Source organism: Chrysoperla carnea, chromosome 5 (assembly GCF_905475395.1).
Source record: "Chrysoperla carnea chromosome 5, inChrCarn1.1, whole genome shotgun sequence".
NCBI classification, from domain to species: domain Eukaryota; kingdom Metazoa; phylum Arthropoda; class Insecta; order Neuroptera; family Chrysopidae; genus Chrysoperla; species Chrysoperla carnea.
In genome coordinates, this window is record NC_058341.1 from 18,078,492 (window position 1) to 18,096,974 (window position 18,483).

The following is an 18,483-nucleotide window of genomic DNA, read 5'->3' on the forward strand; positions in this document are numbered from 1 at the left end:
AGACCAAAAACGTACTTCTTAAAATTGTCATTATGGTACCATATCGTTAAAAGTTAACCGAATTCTTATCCCGGTCAGTATCAGTTTCTTTCATGACTTGACAGACTTGCATATTCTATACCCAGGTTAATTATATTCCTATCTTCCTATAATTATTCGGGACACGAAAATATTTTGCCAGAATCTCTCAAAAACGTGCATTTGTGTCCACTTTTTATACCATGTATGCATGACATATATCAAGGTATACTAGGTTTAGTCCCAAGTTTGTAACGCTTAAAAATATTAATGCTACGAGCAAAATTGTGGCTGCCTGCTTGTGAACACGATAACTCAAATCTGAAAAGAGATATCAAGGTGAAATTATAGCGTGTTCAGGGATAGCGTGAAATTATAGCATGCTCAAAGGTCAATTGGGTCTTGGGTCCGCGGACCTATCTTATAAACCGCTAGAGATAGAACAAAAGTTTAAATGTAAAAAATATTCCTTATAAAAAAATAAACAATATTTTGTTTGAAACTTTTTCTCCAATGACCAATGATTTACGTTGAGTGTAATTTATGAAACAATGATCAGCTTGGAAGAAGACAAACAGTGGTTTTATTTGAAAACAAAACCACATTGACAAGCAATCTTCAGCCTACTTGCGTTAATGTAAATATTAAGATTCATTTCACTTTAGGTACATTTTATCACCCTCTGTATAAACTATATGATAATTCTACCTTGAATATTTCACAAATAATTTTTATTTTGAACAGTTTAAAATAAAATTTAGTACCTAATCTAGTTAGTCTATAACTACCTGAAATAAAGTAGTGGTATCTTCCTTCCGGTGTTATGTTTCATCGTTGTTATAACATAAGATAAAATAACATAACACTGTACAGGTAATAATAATAATAACTATTGCAAATCTTATTAAATAATAGTTAATATGTTGTGCTTGAGGCGACACCGTCCTCATAGTACTCACTCCAACTACATTATCATATTATTTACTATGATGTTGAAGATCAGAGTAGGATAGACAGTTCTTCTTTAGGTACACTTTTCTTGTTTGTTTGTTTTATAAACAAAATTATGTTTGGTAAATTAAATTTTAGTTTTAGTTATGTCAAAAAGAAGTTGAATTTTCTATACAGGTGGAGTCAAAAAACTTGAAGGGCGCAGGTGAAGAACATGCTAAATCATGCAAACATTGAAATGAGATATTTGCAATTAAAAATTTTAAATTGTAAACTACAGGAAAAATTGATTAATTTTATTTTGACATATTTCTGTAAAAATCGTGAAATACAAAAAAAAAAAAAAAAAGAAAATATTTATTTAGTTAAAAGAAAATAACAAAATCTGAGCTCAGAAATTATAACCAAAAAACGTTCTTTGTCCATCAATTAAAAGTAATATAAAATATAAAATAATTGAAAAAAACAATTGACTGAGTTAAATGTTGAAATACTCTGTATAGAAAGTGTTGAATGTTTCATAAGATAACTAGTTGGAAACTATCTGCAAATTTTCAGACCTACCTTTCCTACCTTTTATAGTTTTGGAAAAATGTTGCAAATAAATGTTTTAAACAGAAGTTGATTTTCTTCTATCTCTAACAAATAGATCCGACGGACCCAAGACTTTGACCTATATTAGGTTAGGTTAGGTTTTATTGGCTGTCCACGAAGGACACACTTAGGCTATAGAGCCCATTGTGATACCAAATATGTGTTTTACCACCTTTCCGCTGATAATTTTATTTATCAGCTCCTCAATTTCAGAGGCTGAGTGCACCTCCTTCATGCATATACCATGCACTACACCAGCCCATCACAACTATTAATTAAATTAATTTTGTTGCGACGGAATTGGTTTCGCCTTGACCAATGTTGCTCATTTGCGAACTCAAACTCATTTATTACGTCCGGAGCACGCTATACAAATTTTCGTTTTTGAGTTATTGTGTTCGCAGACAGACAGACAATGGGAAATGGACTTCTTGATATTTTTTCGTAAAATTGGCTATTTTCGAATTACATAGGGTAAAATATTTGAAAAACTGAAAAATGGCCATTTTCAAGGCTGAATAAAATGGTGAAAATAAAGAATTATTCAATTTTCCAGTTTTTCAATCTTTTAATGTATGCTAGTTGTAGACGACCATGGAAATAGCGTGTTTTAGCTTGCCTGAGTTGGACTGTATAATCAATTTTATGGCTCGTTGAAATCGGTCAGCGAAATAGTGTTTTTTTGGGATGTATGGAGGTAATTAGCAAGGGCTTGCATAGAGGTTATGTGAGTGTTTCAAACCAGAAAAATCTGTATGCTCTTAAGTATGTTTATAAAAAAATCCAGACTGAGAATTCGTGTTTCAGAATAACGATGATGAAATTAAATTTCACATTTGAATACCTTCTCAATCATCTTATAATTTGTTAAGTATTTCCGTTTTTGTTTCTTTTAAAAACAAATTTGAATTCTTTTCAATAAATAAAAATGCATTATGAGTGCGATAATTTGATTCATAACAGGTTTTTTTTTTCTCTTCAAAATATGAATTGGACTTAAAATTTTGATTAATATTAATATCTTTGTGATTGATCGATGATAGAATTATTATATTCGTTAAGAAAATTAATTGTCTAATTAAAATAAAATTGCTTAGTTGTTGAAATTTAATAAGCCCTGAGCTCTTTTATTATAAATCTGGTTACTACTGATCAGATAATCTGTCAATCATTTTTTTAACGATTAATAGGTGTAATAATTTATGTTATGACACTTTTGGATAGACAGACCCCACACATTCAAAGTTGATTTTGGGTCAATATTGGTTTGGAAAAAATTGAATCATAATTTTCGTACGTGACTTCGTTATGGCAAGCCTGAAATCATTTTTATTTTGAAAAGTGAGTCGTTTACTTTCGTCGCACCCTTTGGTGTCTAACTCCTGGCCCAGCAAATATGTACGGCGTTGCTGGATACTTAGTCTGCATAAGTATTCGAAGCGAATTATATAAGCGAAGTAGGTTAATATAGCAATTGTAAAATTTATACTCTAAACGTCATTTCCTGTTTTATATGTGCTATTTGCATTAAAACTTGATACTTTCTTAATCGTCCACAAAATTTAATATTTAAAGTGGGGAGAGGGTTGCTGTTACTACGAATCAAAATAGTTTATTGTAACATACCTACACATGTAATATTGTCCGACTATTATTTTCTTTATTGAACAATTGAATATAAGAATAAGTATAATGCATAACCATATAGCATGTATTCACATAGAATTTTTTTTAGACTTCGTATATCTACTTGAAACCCTTTTGTTGTATGAAGGCCTCTTATATTTATCAGTTAATTAATTATTTATTTTCCATGGCTATAAATATGTAAATTATGCAGCAAAATAGTTTTAGAAGAACATCAGTAGAGGTAGACATTGCAATATTTATTTCTTTGTATGTAGAATAAAGTAAATTTTTATTTAAGAATGTACTAACGACAGGTCATTTTTGGATAAAAGGCTTAATTTTTTTTTTAAAATATGAAGTTGGGCTAAGTTTTAAGTCAATTCTGAATTTTAGACGGGGGTGGTTGTCCGATTATTTAAATAAATAAATGACTTCAAAATTACGTTTATATTTAGCATTGGTATTATGGGAAAACGGTATATGGATTATATGTTTTCATAAATTTCTCGAAAACGAGTCGGTGAAAATTTAAAAACAAACTATTTAAATTAAAGTTAATACCTTATTAAATTATTGAAAACAAAAAAAAACCGTTGTGCCCGACTAATTAAGGCAGTATGAGCACGGTAGTGAGACACAAAGAAATATCTATTTTTAATTTTGATGGTGAATTATGTTATAACTTTTCGATATCTGGAGTAATTTTCAAAATATCGAAAAATGAAAATTTTGTTTAATTATTTAGCTTTCGATATTTCGAAAACCAAGATTGGTATCGAAAAATGTTATAAATGTTAAAAGTTATAACAAAATTCACCATCAAAATTGAAAATAACGTACAGGTAATCCAAGTCCAAGCTTGCCTCGTACTACCTTTTAAAAGTTTAATTTGTTTCTTAGCAAATATTCGGAGTTATTCTTTGAAAATCAGGAACCAGACCTACCTTGAAAACCGCAGACTTCGGTCCAAAATCGAAGCGTTGGCAGCTCTATTTATTATGGAACGAAGCATTATTTTTACATTCGATTTCCTATTTATATGCATTGTTACTATATGTTGGTTAAGTTACAATAGTAACTCCATTTTAGTACTACATGTAATTTAATACTACTAAAATTGTACACCCTATAAAATTAATTTGTAATTGAATTTATACATTGTATAATTGAATCTATATAATATAGATGATATTATATGTCGATAAGGTCTTTTTGGGGTGGTGAAATTTTATTTATTGGCAAATTAAAATTTAATGTCCTTTTTTGTTGTACGTTAGGGTTTCATTTAAGATTTTGTAAGAACGAACAGTACATTGTTTGCATTTAATGGGGAACGTATCATACGCTTGAATTAAAATCGAATTAAGAAAATAATGCTTTATTTGAACGTGTTGACGTATTATTTTCTCATGAGGACATAAGAGTATACAACCTGCGCTTATACGACCAAGCAAAGAATCTATTTCAATGTTTTGTTAATAAATCTTGCTTTTATTTTGAAATTTGAACTATTGTAAAATTATTTAAAACATTTTATTCTCCCCTGAAAGAATATAACTATCGATGGTGATTTTGTAAAAGTGCCATTTCAACAGAACCCTAATAAATAGCAGGAAGATTGCAACTGTCTAAAACCTTGAAAATGTAGCGCAATTGTAAACAAAAATCATATTTATTTTTTTTTGTAACACATTACCCCTCCTTTGCGTCGTGTAGTCGGGTAAAAAAGTCTATTGTCTACAGCGTGAATGTGAATCTATCACCAAGAAGTTCTTGTGATTCATGTTCGATCATAAAAAATTCACATTAAGTTTTTTAGAATTTTACAAAACTGGTCATAGGGTATTATCGTTAGTCAAAAATAAATCATTAAATTTGAAAATAGTTAAAATTTATGTAAAAATATACTTAAATATTCTGATTTCGAGTCATAAAAGCACATTTTTCTTGTAAAATGTTAAAATTAAAAATAGTAATTTTTAAACTGTAGGTATATCACGTGACCTAAAACGCGGGTAAGCCCTGCTGTGATGTTATAGCGGTATGAGTCATAGACCATCAGTTAGTTCAGTGTAGACAGCTGGGTATAATATATACATAGATAATAATATATTTGTTAATCAGATGTCTATGAATATATCTATCAAACTTATTTGTGTTATTTCGTATAATGATACCCATATTACGTCATCAAATTGGATGCCCGCGTTTTTGACAGTTTAAAATTTAATTTTAGTTTTTGGCACGAAAGCGTGTGTATTTTTCCGAAATAAATTTTTGGTGGCTTTTTATTAGCAAAATCAACATTTTGAAGTACTTTTTCAAAAATAGTGGAATACCCTATTACCAGCATAAATTCTAACAATAAAATCTTACTAAACTAACTTTGATCACAAATAATAAATTTTTGTGTGCATAAATTTATTAATATCACAGAATTTGATTCAATTACGGTTGGAAAACTAATTTATATATGTCCATAATATAATTGTTAATAATTTGTACTGTTTAATTAAGCATACAAAACGACAAAGATACCAAATACTGGAAGATATGAAAATTTATTTAACCGTAAAACTAAGATGTTATCGTTATCATTATCATTACTGAATAACTGAATACTGACTGACATTGAAAGGCATTAATAGATTGTTACATAATAGGTCTGTTTTATCTTATTGTCAATTCAATTATCTTTAAACATAATCAGTTGTTAGAATTTCATTATTTCTTATTGTCGATCGATATTCATCTTATTCTTCATTCTAAAATAATTTTACACATTTAGAATTTGTACTTCGATTAAACAAACAGCGCATTCAAGAAGTTTAGGCTTTATAATTCCGGCTATAATTTAAAGATTTAACAGCAAAATTTTATACTTTAAATTAAATTTACTTTTTGTAAATTTTGTTTTATTTTTTGTTTAACTTAACGGTCTTACTTTTATGGTTGATTCTACATTTATCCCTCTGTAGTAAAAATTGTGCCCATAAAACTATATGTTTTTTGATTTAGTTAAAAAAAAGCAAATGTGACTGACAATACATCCAGATGGAAGTCGCGTTTGAGAGTGTTTTTAAACTCCTCTCTATGATTTTAATTGTATCTGGGATCAAGTTAAATAACAAGTGCCAAAATAAAAAACGTTGATATATATGAATCAAATTTAGTACAATTAGAGTTAATTGTGTAAATACTCTGTTTAGAAAGTTTTGAAAATCAGTGCTTGCATTATTTTTTTCTATAAATTCGAAGAGTTTTAAAAAACCAGCACAATTATTGCGGCCTTTCGACCGCCATTTATTTGGTTTTCGAAGATTACGAATGAATGTTCCAGAATTCTTTTTCGTTTTTCGAGAAATGTTTCACAAAACTTTATCCCTATCCTTATTTATAGTTTTGTAGAAAAAGGACATAAAAGTTTTGTTCTAATTTGTGTATTCAGTGAAATAATGTTTCAAACAAAAGTTGTTTATGTATTTATAGGGAACATTTTTTACATATAAACTTTTTTTCTAGCTCTAATGGTTTACAAATGGGTCATACGGACCCTGGAACCTATTGACCTATGTTGTTCATTTACGAACTTAGCCTCACTTTTTACGTCCTGAGCATGCTATAAATATAATTTTAACTTGATATCTCTTTTCGTTTTTGAGTTATCGTATTCACAGATGGTCCGAGAGAGAGATAGACGTACACCGGAAATGGACTAATTAGGTGATTTTATGAACACCTAAACCAATATTTTGTTCATAGCACCAATATTTTTTACATTCATGGTACACTTTTTTATGGAATCATCCATCTAATATAAGGAAAACTGAAAGTTATAGGAAATAAAGCAAGGTGATAACGTATTCTTACTTTCTTATAGAAAATTTCCGATATTATTAAAATGGAACACAGAAGCCATACTTTGACCTCTCCCCACTTGCATACTTCAAAGAACCAAATTTGTACTAATTATAAACGTTGAAAGACATTATTAGAATGATTAATAAAATGAAATCTTTTCGAAATCCCTTGTAATCTGTAAAATTTACAACAAAGTAATAACTACTTATGCTTATGATGTCTGTAGCTATGGTATAGCTATCCTAGTATATAGTACTACTGTACTGTGTACTGTTATAATGTAATATAATGTTTAGTACTTTGCTTAGGATGTCTTTGACGAGAGAACGTTTCATTTTGTTTCGTTGTTAGAACAGATAACACAGATACATAACACGGGTAAATATCATCATTATCACAGTGTAGTTATATTAGTATTATCCTTACAATTATTTTATTAGGACTGTCCGATGTTCGAAAAAGACTGTCCGAAGGACGTAAAAAGTGAGGTCGAGTTCGTAAATGAGCAACTTAAATGTTTAACCCTTCTTGTAAACCCTAAGAGATAGAAAAACAGTTCAAACGTAAAAAATTTTCCTTAGAAAAAAATGAACAAGTTTTGTTTGAAATATTTTTTCGAGAATATCACTGTTTAACCGTGAGTTCGCAAATTAGGGCAATTCAAGTTATTTTCTGTAGCAAAAACACGAATTAAAAATGTTCGAAATGTATTCTAAATATTATCGATACGTAGTTTTTACGTGATAAATATCGACAAATTTGAAAATTTATAGCACTTGACAGAGACTGTCAATAATTCAACATTAGGCATGATGGCTAAATTTTTTTTTTTATTACTTTAGGTGAAAAATTGTCACTGCACGAGCAGAAAGGTGAAGTAAGTTTTCGAAAATCCTTAGAAGTACGCAAAATATGAACGTTTAAAATTCCTAATTAAACAAACAGGAAGATATAGACTAGTGACGTCTTTATCCGATATCACAATAGAGATAGATATATATAAAATACATATAAAACTTTATTTTGTTAAAAAGAGATGAGCAACAATCTTTGAATGCAACTTCTTCGTTTTTTAATCAATTTTAATTTCATTTTCAAATTTTGTCATGGTATCATCAAGTCTAGTTTTAAATTTTTATGTGTCATTTGACCAAATTCGACCAGACAGCTATCGTAATCCACAATTTCGAGTAAAACTAATTTTAGTCTCAATATCGGTTAGAAATACTTGCTTGATATGCCTTGAATGTTAGATTTATTTTTGTCACTAACTAAAGTGCAAAAGTTTTGAGTCAAAAAAGAAGCAAACCGTTGATTTTCAACAGGTTTTCCCTCGTGTAGAAGATATTTCTACACAACACGGACGTTATTGTTGGAGGCAGTTTAGTTGACCATGAGATAATATTGGTGTAGTAATGGTAAGGGTCTTCTATATTATATACATATATACCCAACTCCATACATATTACACATATATACCATAATACCATCTTCTTCTGTTGTTCACTATTGCAAGCGACATGTTAATTCAACCATAGCTACTATTATACAAGTATAGTTCTTGTTTCAACTATACTGTTGCCAAAATTAACTTAGCATCTAATATCTGGCTGGAGTTAGGTATGGGTACAAGAGTCCAGGTCTGGGTTAGATCCACCAACCCCCCATATTCTCTATAATAATAATGTTACGTCTTCATACATATTCCTAGTTGTGTTATATGGTTAAACATTTAACTATTGTGCAACCCTTATCCCCAAAATTATGTTATCGTCTTTTGTTTTAATTGTAATATCATTGTTTTAGTGACAATCAAATATAATTATCTAAAAGTTCATTATAATTGTGTCGAATTTGTTTGTTGTAAATATTATATCGGGATGTCATTTGTATGTCGTATAGTTGTATCGTGTCTTTAACTTATCTATTGCCTTTGATTTAAATCGTTACAATTTACAGGGTGATTGCGACAATTTGGAACAGGATTCTGTCTTATGATAAATTTTCGATCGAAGTACCCCGCGCTAATGTTAATTGAGTCTTGGTAAAATTTGTTCAAATTGCGTGATTTTATTGATCTTGATGATCCAATTGAAAACGTTTCATGGACGTTGGGATGTGACAATAATTATATGCGTTTTTGTACCATGTATATACATGAAATATCTCAAGGTATACTGAATTCAGTCTCAAGTTTTTAACACTTAAAAATATTGATGCTACGAACAAAATTTTGGTATAGGTGTTCATAAAATCACCTAACTAGTCCATTTCCGGATTTTCGCCTGTTTGTCCGTAAACACGATAAATCAAGTTGAAAAGAGATATCAAGCTGAAATTTTATATAGCGTAGTCAAGATGTAAAAAGTGAGGTTGAATTTGTAAATGAGCAACATGGGGCAATTAGGTCTTGGGCCCGTAAGACCCATCTTGTAAACCGTTAGAAATAGAACAAAAGTTTAAATGTAAAAATGTTCTTTATAAAAAAAATGAACAAATTTTGTTGGAAACATTTTTTCGTAAACATCACTGTTAACCTCTGACGGCGTAAATTAGGTTAGGACAATAGTACGTATTATATGGTAATACGTATTATAAGGGAATATCAGTTATGTGTGTGTGATTCCACAGTTTTGATATATACATGGCGGTGGCTATCTAAGAGTGACTATCTTTCTTATGAACAATTGAATTGTTAATAACTTTTTCTTGCACCACTTAAAATCGATGCACTTATTCGTAATCAGCGGCCTAAAAATCTTCAGAAAACATTCCGTCTACTTATCCCGGTTTTTCTACCTACGAAACCTCCTATTCCGCGAAAGGACTAATAATAAGAAATGAAATAAACATATTACATAAAATACAGTGTATATTCTAATACAAATATTATTTCCATTTTTGTATGTCAAGGATGCTTCCTATAATCTAAATACTCATATAACACATACTGACACAACAACGCAAGCGGCATATACATAGAAATAAATATAAACATATTGACAAAATGACTAATTGTTTTTAATTGATAACCTATATTGATTTTATTTAATTTTAAATATATTTCTAATTCTATATTACTCTATTCAACTATTAATTGTTTTTTAAAAATGTCTTTGTTCGATAACTTAAAAAAAAAAATACATTCTATTGAATGCGTTTATTATACATTTACTTTATAACCCCCGACTAAAATGAGGAGTGCTAATTTTAATGTGTGATAAGTTTAACGTGCCTGTATATCTGTGTGTTTGTCTGTGACATCTTAACTCCTAAACGGATGCACCAATTATGATTTTAGGGTTATGTATCCCAAACAAATAGGAAAAAGGCGAAGATCAGAACGGGTGAGTAGATTTTTTTGGAATATAGCCAATAACACTCCTCTTTTTAGTCGGGGTTTAAAAAGTAAATGTATAATAAACATATTTAATAGAATTTTTAAAAAATATCGAACAAAGACATTTACAATGCTACAAAGGAATCGATCAGATCTGATTTTATGTCGGGGGTTTCTTTAAATGTTTAATTTAATATTAATTACCATTACTTCTATGTACAAGCTATGAGAACGTTAAATTTTCCTTCGAAAAATTTAAAATGGTACGAGATCGGCATCATTTATCTTATATGGTTCAAATTATTACAGCACACTTATAGTCTGGGAAGTGTCCTTTTTTAGAATATTTTGCAAAAAAAGATGCTTAGGATGCATGAGGTTGCATAACGTTATTATATTTGCAATAAAGATAGTGGCATTACATATTTTTTTCTCTAAACAAGGTGATGGCTCACCCATATCTCCTCAACAACTGGTTTTTGTATTTGTTCTTTTAGTGACTGTGCCAGATAAAATAACTAACCCTTGAGACTTTCTAGTTTAAACATGGAGGTTATAATCGTTCCCAAACCAGAAAACAACCATATTCCAGTGTACAACGTTCTCCATCGATTATATATATGTGTATGTGTTAAATAGACAATGAAATCTGAAAGTGGGGTGAATTAAAGTTGACTAGTCTTTTCTTAAGGTTGATCGGACAGGTTACTGCAATTTTACAGTACATTCTAAATTTTTTCTATAGAGGGTTTTCAAATTTGCTATTTACAACATGTTAAAATTCTAATTTGTAATGATTAATTACATAAAAACTCTTTCCAAAAAATGATTTTATACGTATTAGCTAGCAATTAATAACATCAAAATTAAGATTTTTGTCAATACATAAACAATCATACATTGTCTTAATGTCCGATCAGCCTTAACATATAGATATTTATTTGTGATATTAATTATTACGCCAGTGTAGCAAAATATTGAACTAAATATTTATTATAGGTGAATATAGTGATAATTTATTGTCTTATTTATTTTATTTATAAACGTTTATTACTTCTGCGATTAATGTTGATTTATTAATTATACTTTTTTAATTGTAATTAAATAATTTATATTTGTAATTAATCTGAGACAAATCGCAAATCATATGATTTCTAGTCCAACTCCAATGATTTATAATGCTTTTGTTATTGATTATTTCTTATTATTAGGTTATGTTTACTCATCATTATTAACATTGAATTTTGAGTTAATTTATTTAATATTTCGCTAAAATTATCGTAATTATTTGATCAAAGTATTCATCATTTGATCAAAATATTAAAAACTTCTCCAATCGTTATAATGAGTTTAATGCTGTTGTAGAAAATATTATTTCATTGGGACCAAAAAATTATTAAATATGATTTTGTAAGTTTATTAATTTGTGATATTTTTTTTATTTACAGTGCCTGAAAAACCGGGGTTTCAAGGACCTTATGGGGGATTAGATAATGGAATGGTGAGTACAATTAAAATTAAGTAATAATAATAAAATTTTTCTATATTTGCTTTGGTTTTCGAAATATCGAAAGCTGTATATTTAAAGAAAATTTTCAATTTTCAATATTTTGAAAATTACGAGAGATATCGAATTGTATTCGTCTTATACAGTAGAACCTCGATAACTTGAAGCTCGGTAACATAAAAACCTCTGTTACTTCAAAAAATACTATGTTCCCTTCCCATCAGAGCCCAAAACCTCTATAACTTAAAATACGCAACCTCTATAACTTAAATAAATAATCTCTGTATAGGCCCTCAGTAACTACATAGAAACATGTACATACCTCTATATTAACTAGGGTACATAGAAACATGTACATACCTCTATATTAACCTTTACCTAACATAGACCCTTGATAACTTAAAACCTCTATAACTTAAAATATTTTGTGTTTCCCTTGGACTTATCGAGGTTCTACTGTATTGTCAAGTTATAACATAACTCACTATCAAAGTTGAAAAAATTAATTTTTTTTATTTGTTTTTCTGAAATTACTTAAGCATATACGCTCATACATCCTTAAATCTCTCTCTGAAACAATGCGGTAAAAATATCTAATTTTTTCACTTTTTAATAATGGAATTATATGATCTTTTGAATAAATTTAATGGTGGTTAACTATAAACCTCACCAAAGCTTTACTACCTTAAGGTATTACGATACCAAAAAAATGAAAATGATCAAAAAAATTTGAAATTTTATTTTTCAATTAATCTTGCTTTTATACGTCTTTTGTGAAATTCTTATCGATTTTACGGTTTAGAAGAAGTAAACTATCAAAGTAGTCAGTGTTTTTACCAAAAAAAGTTTTTCTTTTGTATGCACAGCTATTAATTTTTCACAGAGAATCGACTTGAAATTTGTACAGAAGGCGTATTAAATACTCATTAATAGGGTATTCCACTATTTTTGAAAAAGTACTTTAAAATGTTGATTTTGCTAATAAAAAGCCACCAAAAATTTATTTCGGAAAAATACACACGCTTTCTTGCCAAAAACTTAAATTAAATTTTAAGCTTTTTTTAAACTTTCAAAAACGCGGGCATCCAATTTGATGACGTAATATGGGTATCACTATATGAAATAACACAAATAAGTTTGACAGATATATTCATAGACATCTGATTATAATAAATATAAATACTTATTATCTATGTATATATTATACCCAGCTGTCTACACTGAACTAACTGATGGGCTATGACTCATAACGCTATGACATCACAGCAGGGCTACCCGCGTTTTAGATCGCGTGATATACAGTTTAAAAATTACGATTTTTAATTTTAATATTTTAAAAGAAAAATGAACTTTTATGACTCGAAATCAGAATATTTAAGTATATTTTTACATAAATTTTAACTTTTTTCAAATTTCATGATTTATTTTTGACTAACGATAATACCCTATTGACACACAAAATTTCAGTTTGTTCGGTAACTCTTTCGTTTTGTTATCGAAACACCTTAAAATATATAAGCAAAATTTATCTGTTTTCTAGACTTTATAAATGACATAAAATCGATTTTTTAAAGAAAGTTAAGTTCGACTTTTTTATGATGCAAATACTTGCGTTAACAAGTAAGTTACGATTCTCTATAAATTACTAGCCGACCATCACAGTCCGTACGTATCCCGTTCCCGTCACAACTATAAAAAAAGACAATAAATTTAAATAAACAACATAATATGTAAAAAAAAAGTTAGTTGTTTGGAGTTGATTGTAATAAAAAGATATTTAAATAATACTTAATTTTACAGTGTCATTTGTAAATAGAAAATCATTTTATAATAAAATATATATATAGAAATAAATACATAGTTAGACAGAGTAGTGTGTTGTAACTTTTTAGTTATTCGCTTGTAAGTTTTCAAGAAAACTATAGATATAGATATATAAAATAATACTGCAACGTCATATGAGCCAAAATAGAAAAGAAATGAAACATGAGAGTAACAGTAACGGAGTTACGAATACTGTACTTACTAATGCTGTTGTAGATCGTAGGTATGGAGTTCTTCTTCATTCTTAAAAACACAAAAATTATTAAATACTAGCTGTTATCCGGGGATTCGGTCGCAGGAATGTAGATTTTGTCAATCATTTCAGGTTGTAGGCAGCTAAAAAAGGCATTAAAGTAAAAGTGGTATGGTATTTCACTTCCTATGCTAAAACTATGAAACCCATTTTTTCGATAGAATATAACGAATTCGAATATAATTTTTTTTCACGGGCTAAGAATAGGGCTTACTATTAAATTGAATGATATTGATATCGTAAAAAATAGCTCGGAGGACATGCTTTGATCCTCGAAATCGCGAACTTTGCAGCTGATTAAATGTAAACCACCCGAAATTCTGCAACTTTGATCCACAGCTACCATTTTTCCAAGTCTGTGAAAAAAATACAGGCCAAATCTGTCGACAAGTGCCTTAATGTTGGAAACTCCTTAATTAATTCAGGTTTTTGGTCAATACAGGTTGAGATTAAATATTCACAAAAGAAAACCACTGCTAATGACACCATAAAATCTTCTGTTTCTGTTCTGCATTTTTTCGGACTAAAACTAAAAACATATCCAAATATTTTAATTTTCTTTAATTGATTCATTAAAAGAATCAATGATTCATTGATTTATTTAAAGGATTATTGATTCATTTAGTTTATACTACCGCGCTATAGGTTTTACCTACCTTGCCCTTACTTATACCCCCTCCATAGCATTGGCAATTTATACATTGCTAATTATAGCTCTTATTCTGATGCTTAAGCTGTAATACAGTGAAGTTTCATCAAAATTTGTCCAGTATTTTTTATTTGAAAGCATGACAAACAAACAAAGTTACATTCGTATTTATAATAGTTAAGATATATACAATATATCAGTATTTATCATGAGCGAATATGTAAAATAAACTATGTTCCACAGAATATAGGTACAGCTTTTGTAAAAAAATTTGTTACTGCAAAGGGCGTGATCTTAAAGAAAAAAATTTGCATTTCCTTATCAATTTTACAGTTCCTAATGACAAAAGCACGTCTCTTACCGGTTTCAAATTAATAACATTTTGTTTACGCCGTTTATCTGCCTGCCCAAGCATAAAAAGCTTTAATCTTTGGAAATGTCCTAGCGGATATCCTTACAAATATTGGCTGTCTCTTATAAGTGCACGCAAATGTAAGTTTCATTGTCTCGTAAGTGCGGATTTCATTAAGATACGTGATAAATTTTGAAACTTCATTTACTACTTAAAAACATGAGAAACTGAACAGAGCTTACTTCAAATAGGGTACCCGAATGATTAGTTAGAAAAGTTTATAGTTTTGTTGAGAACTTGTATATGAAACGATGGGTATAGATAGATAGATACTAAGATACAACTTACAAAGCTCTTGAAGAGAGTAGGTAAGTAATAGTTCAGAACGTAAAACGTACAATATGTATACACTATGTTTTATTTGTGTACAGAACTTTACTTTTTTTACTTTTATGCTGCTGCTAAGTACATTTTCTCTTTGTTATAACACCGTTCTCTGCATTCCACCCGACCAAATTTTATTTACTTTTTCTTGTTGTTTATTAATTTTATTAAAAGTGTACGTTTATATAAGTAGGGATTATTTCAATTTCAGACGTAATTTATTAAATTATTTACAATTTTATTCGTACTACCGATGAAAATGTCGATACCAACTTATTTGAATTATAAGGGATGAATTATTTTGAATAGAAAGTAGATGCGTAGTAAATTATGCTAGAAGGAGATCCAATTTCAGTTTTCAGGAAATTATAAAATTTGAAAGGCTTTATCTCTGAAATTATTGGGTATACACAGACAGTTGTAATCTCATATTATAGCAAATTTAGTCTACTTTAAAGACATTCTGCAAAAATACCATCAAAAACAAATCCTTAAGGGTTATAATCGCCAAAATCTGAAAAAAGCCGAAATTTTCATGGTTTTTTCGTTAAAAAAAATTAAAGATAGGAAACTCAATTTCAATAATCTTTAATAAATATTATCAAAATTAGTAAATGAGAACTTTTTTCGAATTAAATTTCCATATTTTCTCCAATGTTTTAGGTCAATTTATGTTTTATAAAAATACGTACTTCGACTATCATGTAGTTAGAACTGATATGAATTAGCTAATCTTAGTTGCTCTTATTGTGTATGTTACTCGTTGCTAATTTGGTGACAGTCTGCAGACCGAATTAAATGAATTACCCTGTACATAGTCTTTGATATCTAATACACAATTTTCATAAGTTTGTTTGATTGCTTTTCATAACATCGGAAAGTAATTTTTGTTATGAAAACACCTATTAAAAGTAAGAGAAAAGGATATATGAAGAGTAATGATTTCCCTCGTATCATTGTAGGAAAGAAAAACATTAAAACTTTCCAAACAAAAATTATATATCAAATATCTATCGTACATGAAATGAAAAACTAGTATCATATCATTTTCTTTTCATTAATTTACAGGCGTACGCTTTAAGTCCGACAGCGGTTGGACCCGTGGCATATGGTGGACCAAGCCCGGGTGGTCCTGGTTCGGGTTTATCTGGTGCGGGTGTTGGACCAACGGCCGAACCATTTGCCGCTGATTCACCATACTTTCCGTTTGGTACAGCGGTCACAACAGGAGTACGCGGTGCTGGTCAAGCGTCTGCTCCTGGTGTGCCAGCTACTGGTGCGTTACGTCAACATTCACCAATAAAAGGTGCACGCCAACAACAACAACCTAGTGCGGGGAGTGCTGGTGCACGCGTTATTGTACCTACTGTTCCTGGTGTTATCACAAAGGATGAACCACAAACCACATTGGACGGTCATTGGGTAAGTCACAATCTTTTATTAATATTATTTTTCATTGTTAACGTATATTGATTATATAAAAAAGAACGAGAGGTGTCGTGGGACACCCGGTAGAAACTATGATCCTTTAGTACATTATATTACTTTTTTATTTACAAGATATTTTTCTGAAAATTTGAGGTATTTATTTTCGAAATCAAATACTTATTTTATTTTTGAAAGTATTTAATTTTTTAGCTTCTTTTACTTTTAACTGTGTGAATTATTTGTAATATTAGTTTAAAAAAAGACTTACTTCTGATTTAGGAGTCAACCCAATAAGTCCGTACATTACAGGTGAAAGTCCGTACAGGTGAAAATGGTCCGTTTTTGGTGTCATTTTATTGTTACACTTTTTTTGGTTTTACCTCACTTTTTAAACACTCGGTACAATGCGACGTTGGGTGATTTAAATTTTTGACCCAGATGTTCAAATGAGCATGATGAGATTTTTGATATCGCCCTTTTTATCTAAAACGGCGGCCAGATGAAACATTAATTGATAAAAATATTTCTGCGTTTTTTCAAAATTCATGGCAAGGTGAATCACTTGAAGAAGCTTGATTCGAAAATTATCTCGATTTTGTTTGCTCAAATAGTAAATATCGATTGACAGAAAATTGTTTTACAATAAAAACGCATATATAAATATTCGAAATGTATATATATTTGGTATCGAAAACTATTAGTTAATCTTAAAAATCTTTTAGGAAGTTTCTATTTTACAGTGTTTTAGGCGTGTAAGACGAATGATTGTTTATTTCGATGTTTCTGTGTTGTTAATATAATTGAGTTGTCAGTCAAACTACCAACCCAATTCGTGAATGTGAATATTCGTTGTAAGTTAGTTGAGGGTTGCTTGTTCACTTTAACGGCCAAACGGATCTATTTTATTTTTTATATGTAGTATATAAGGTGACCTAACAAAAATGCTTTTTTGAAACTATGTTCCTTAATGCACGAGATTTGATGCTAGTGACATCTAGGTCACCTAGGAAACTAAAACTTTTTCAATCGATTCAGGTTGCCATGAATTTTGAGGAAATGCAAAAATCTTTTTATAAATGTCAATTTGTATTTTTTAATTTGTGAAAGTTATCAGAAGTTAAAGAAAACAAAGATAATTTCAAGTAAGTACAATGCAATTTTTATGTTATGCCATAAATATTCTAATCAAACCACACGTAATGTACTCACATATTGAGTTGACTACTAATTCAGAAGTATGTCTTTTTTAAACTAATACTACAATTATTTCATCCAGTAGAAAGTATAATTAGTTATAAAATTAAATTCTTTAACGAATCAAACAAGTATTTGACTTTTATCATGTAAATACAAAAAGTAAGCCCTGCATTTATAATGTACCAAAGTACGACAGGAATATAGTTCCTACCGAGTGTCCCATGACACCTCTCGGTCTTTTTTTCTCTTGCAAACAAAAGTTGAGGAAATGTAAAAGTAAATAGTTAAAGCACCAATGATTGGAAATGATTATTAAAAAATAAATTTAATCTTTGAAAATCATTTGTAAAATTATTTTGGGGAGCAGCTTGTATTTATTTATATGTTTGTGTTTGGTCATGGTCCGTCTTTTCCCTTATGTGTATGTATATATTTAGTACATTTACTCTCAACTATTCTCTTGGGATAAATATCTTTATGTTATAGTTGGTACTTG

At 29.4% G+C, this 18,483-nt stretch overlaps 1 protein-coding gene across 3 annotated transcripts in view; it reads left to right on the forward strand.

Annotated features, from left to right (window-relative positions):
- Positions 1-18,483, forward strand: part of LOC123299968 (protein daughterless) — a 164,893-nt gene that overhangs the window by 24,254 nt on the left and 122,156 nt on the right. For all 3 annotated transcript variants that reach the window (XM_044882404.1, XM_044882406.1, XM_044882405.1), the window contains exons 2-3: positions 11,842-11,894; positions 16,431-16,784. In XM_044882404.1, the coding sequence (XP_044738339.1) occupies positions 11,842-11,894; positions 16,431-16,784 (407 nt within the window). The remainder of the gene's footprint in view (positions 1-11,841; positions 11,895-16,430; positions 16,785-18,483) is intronic.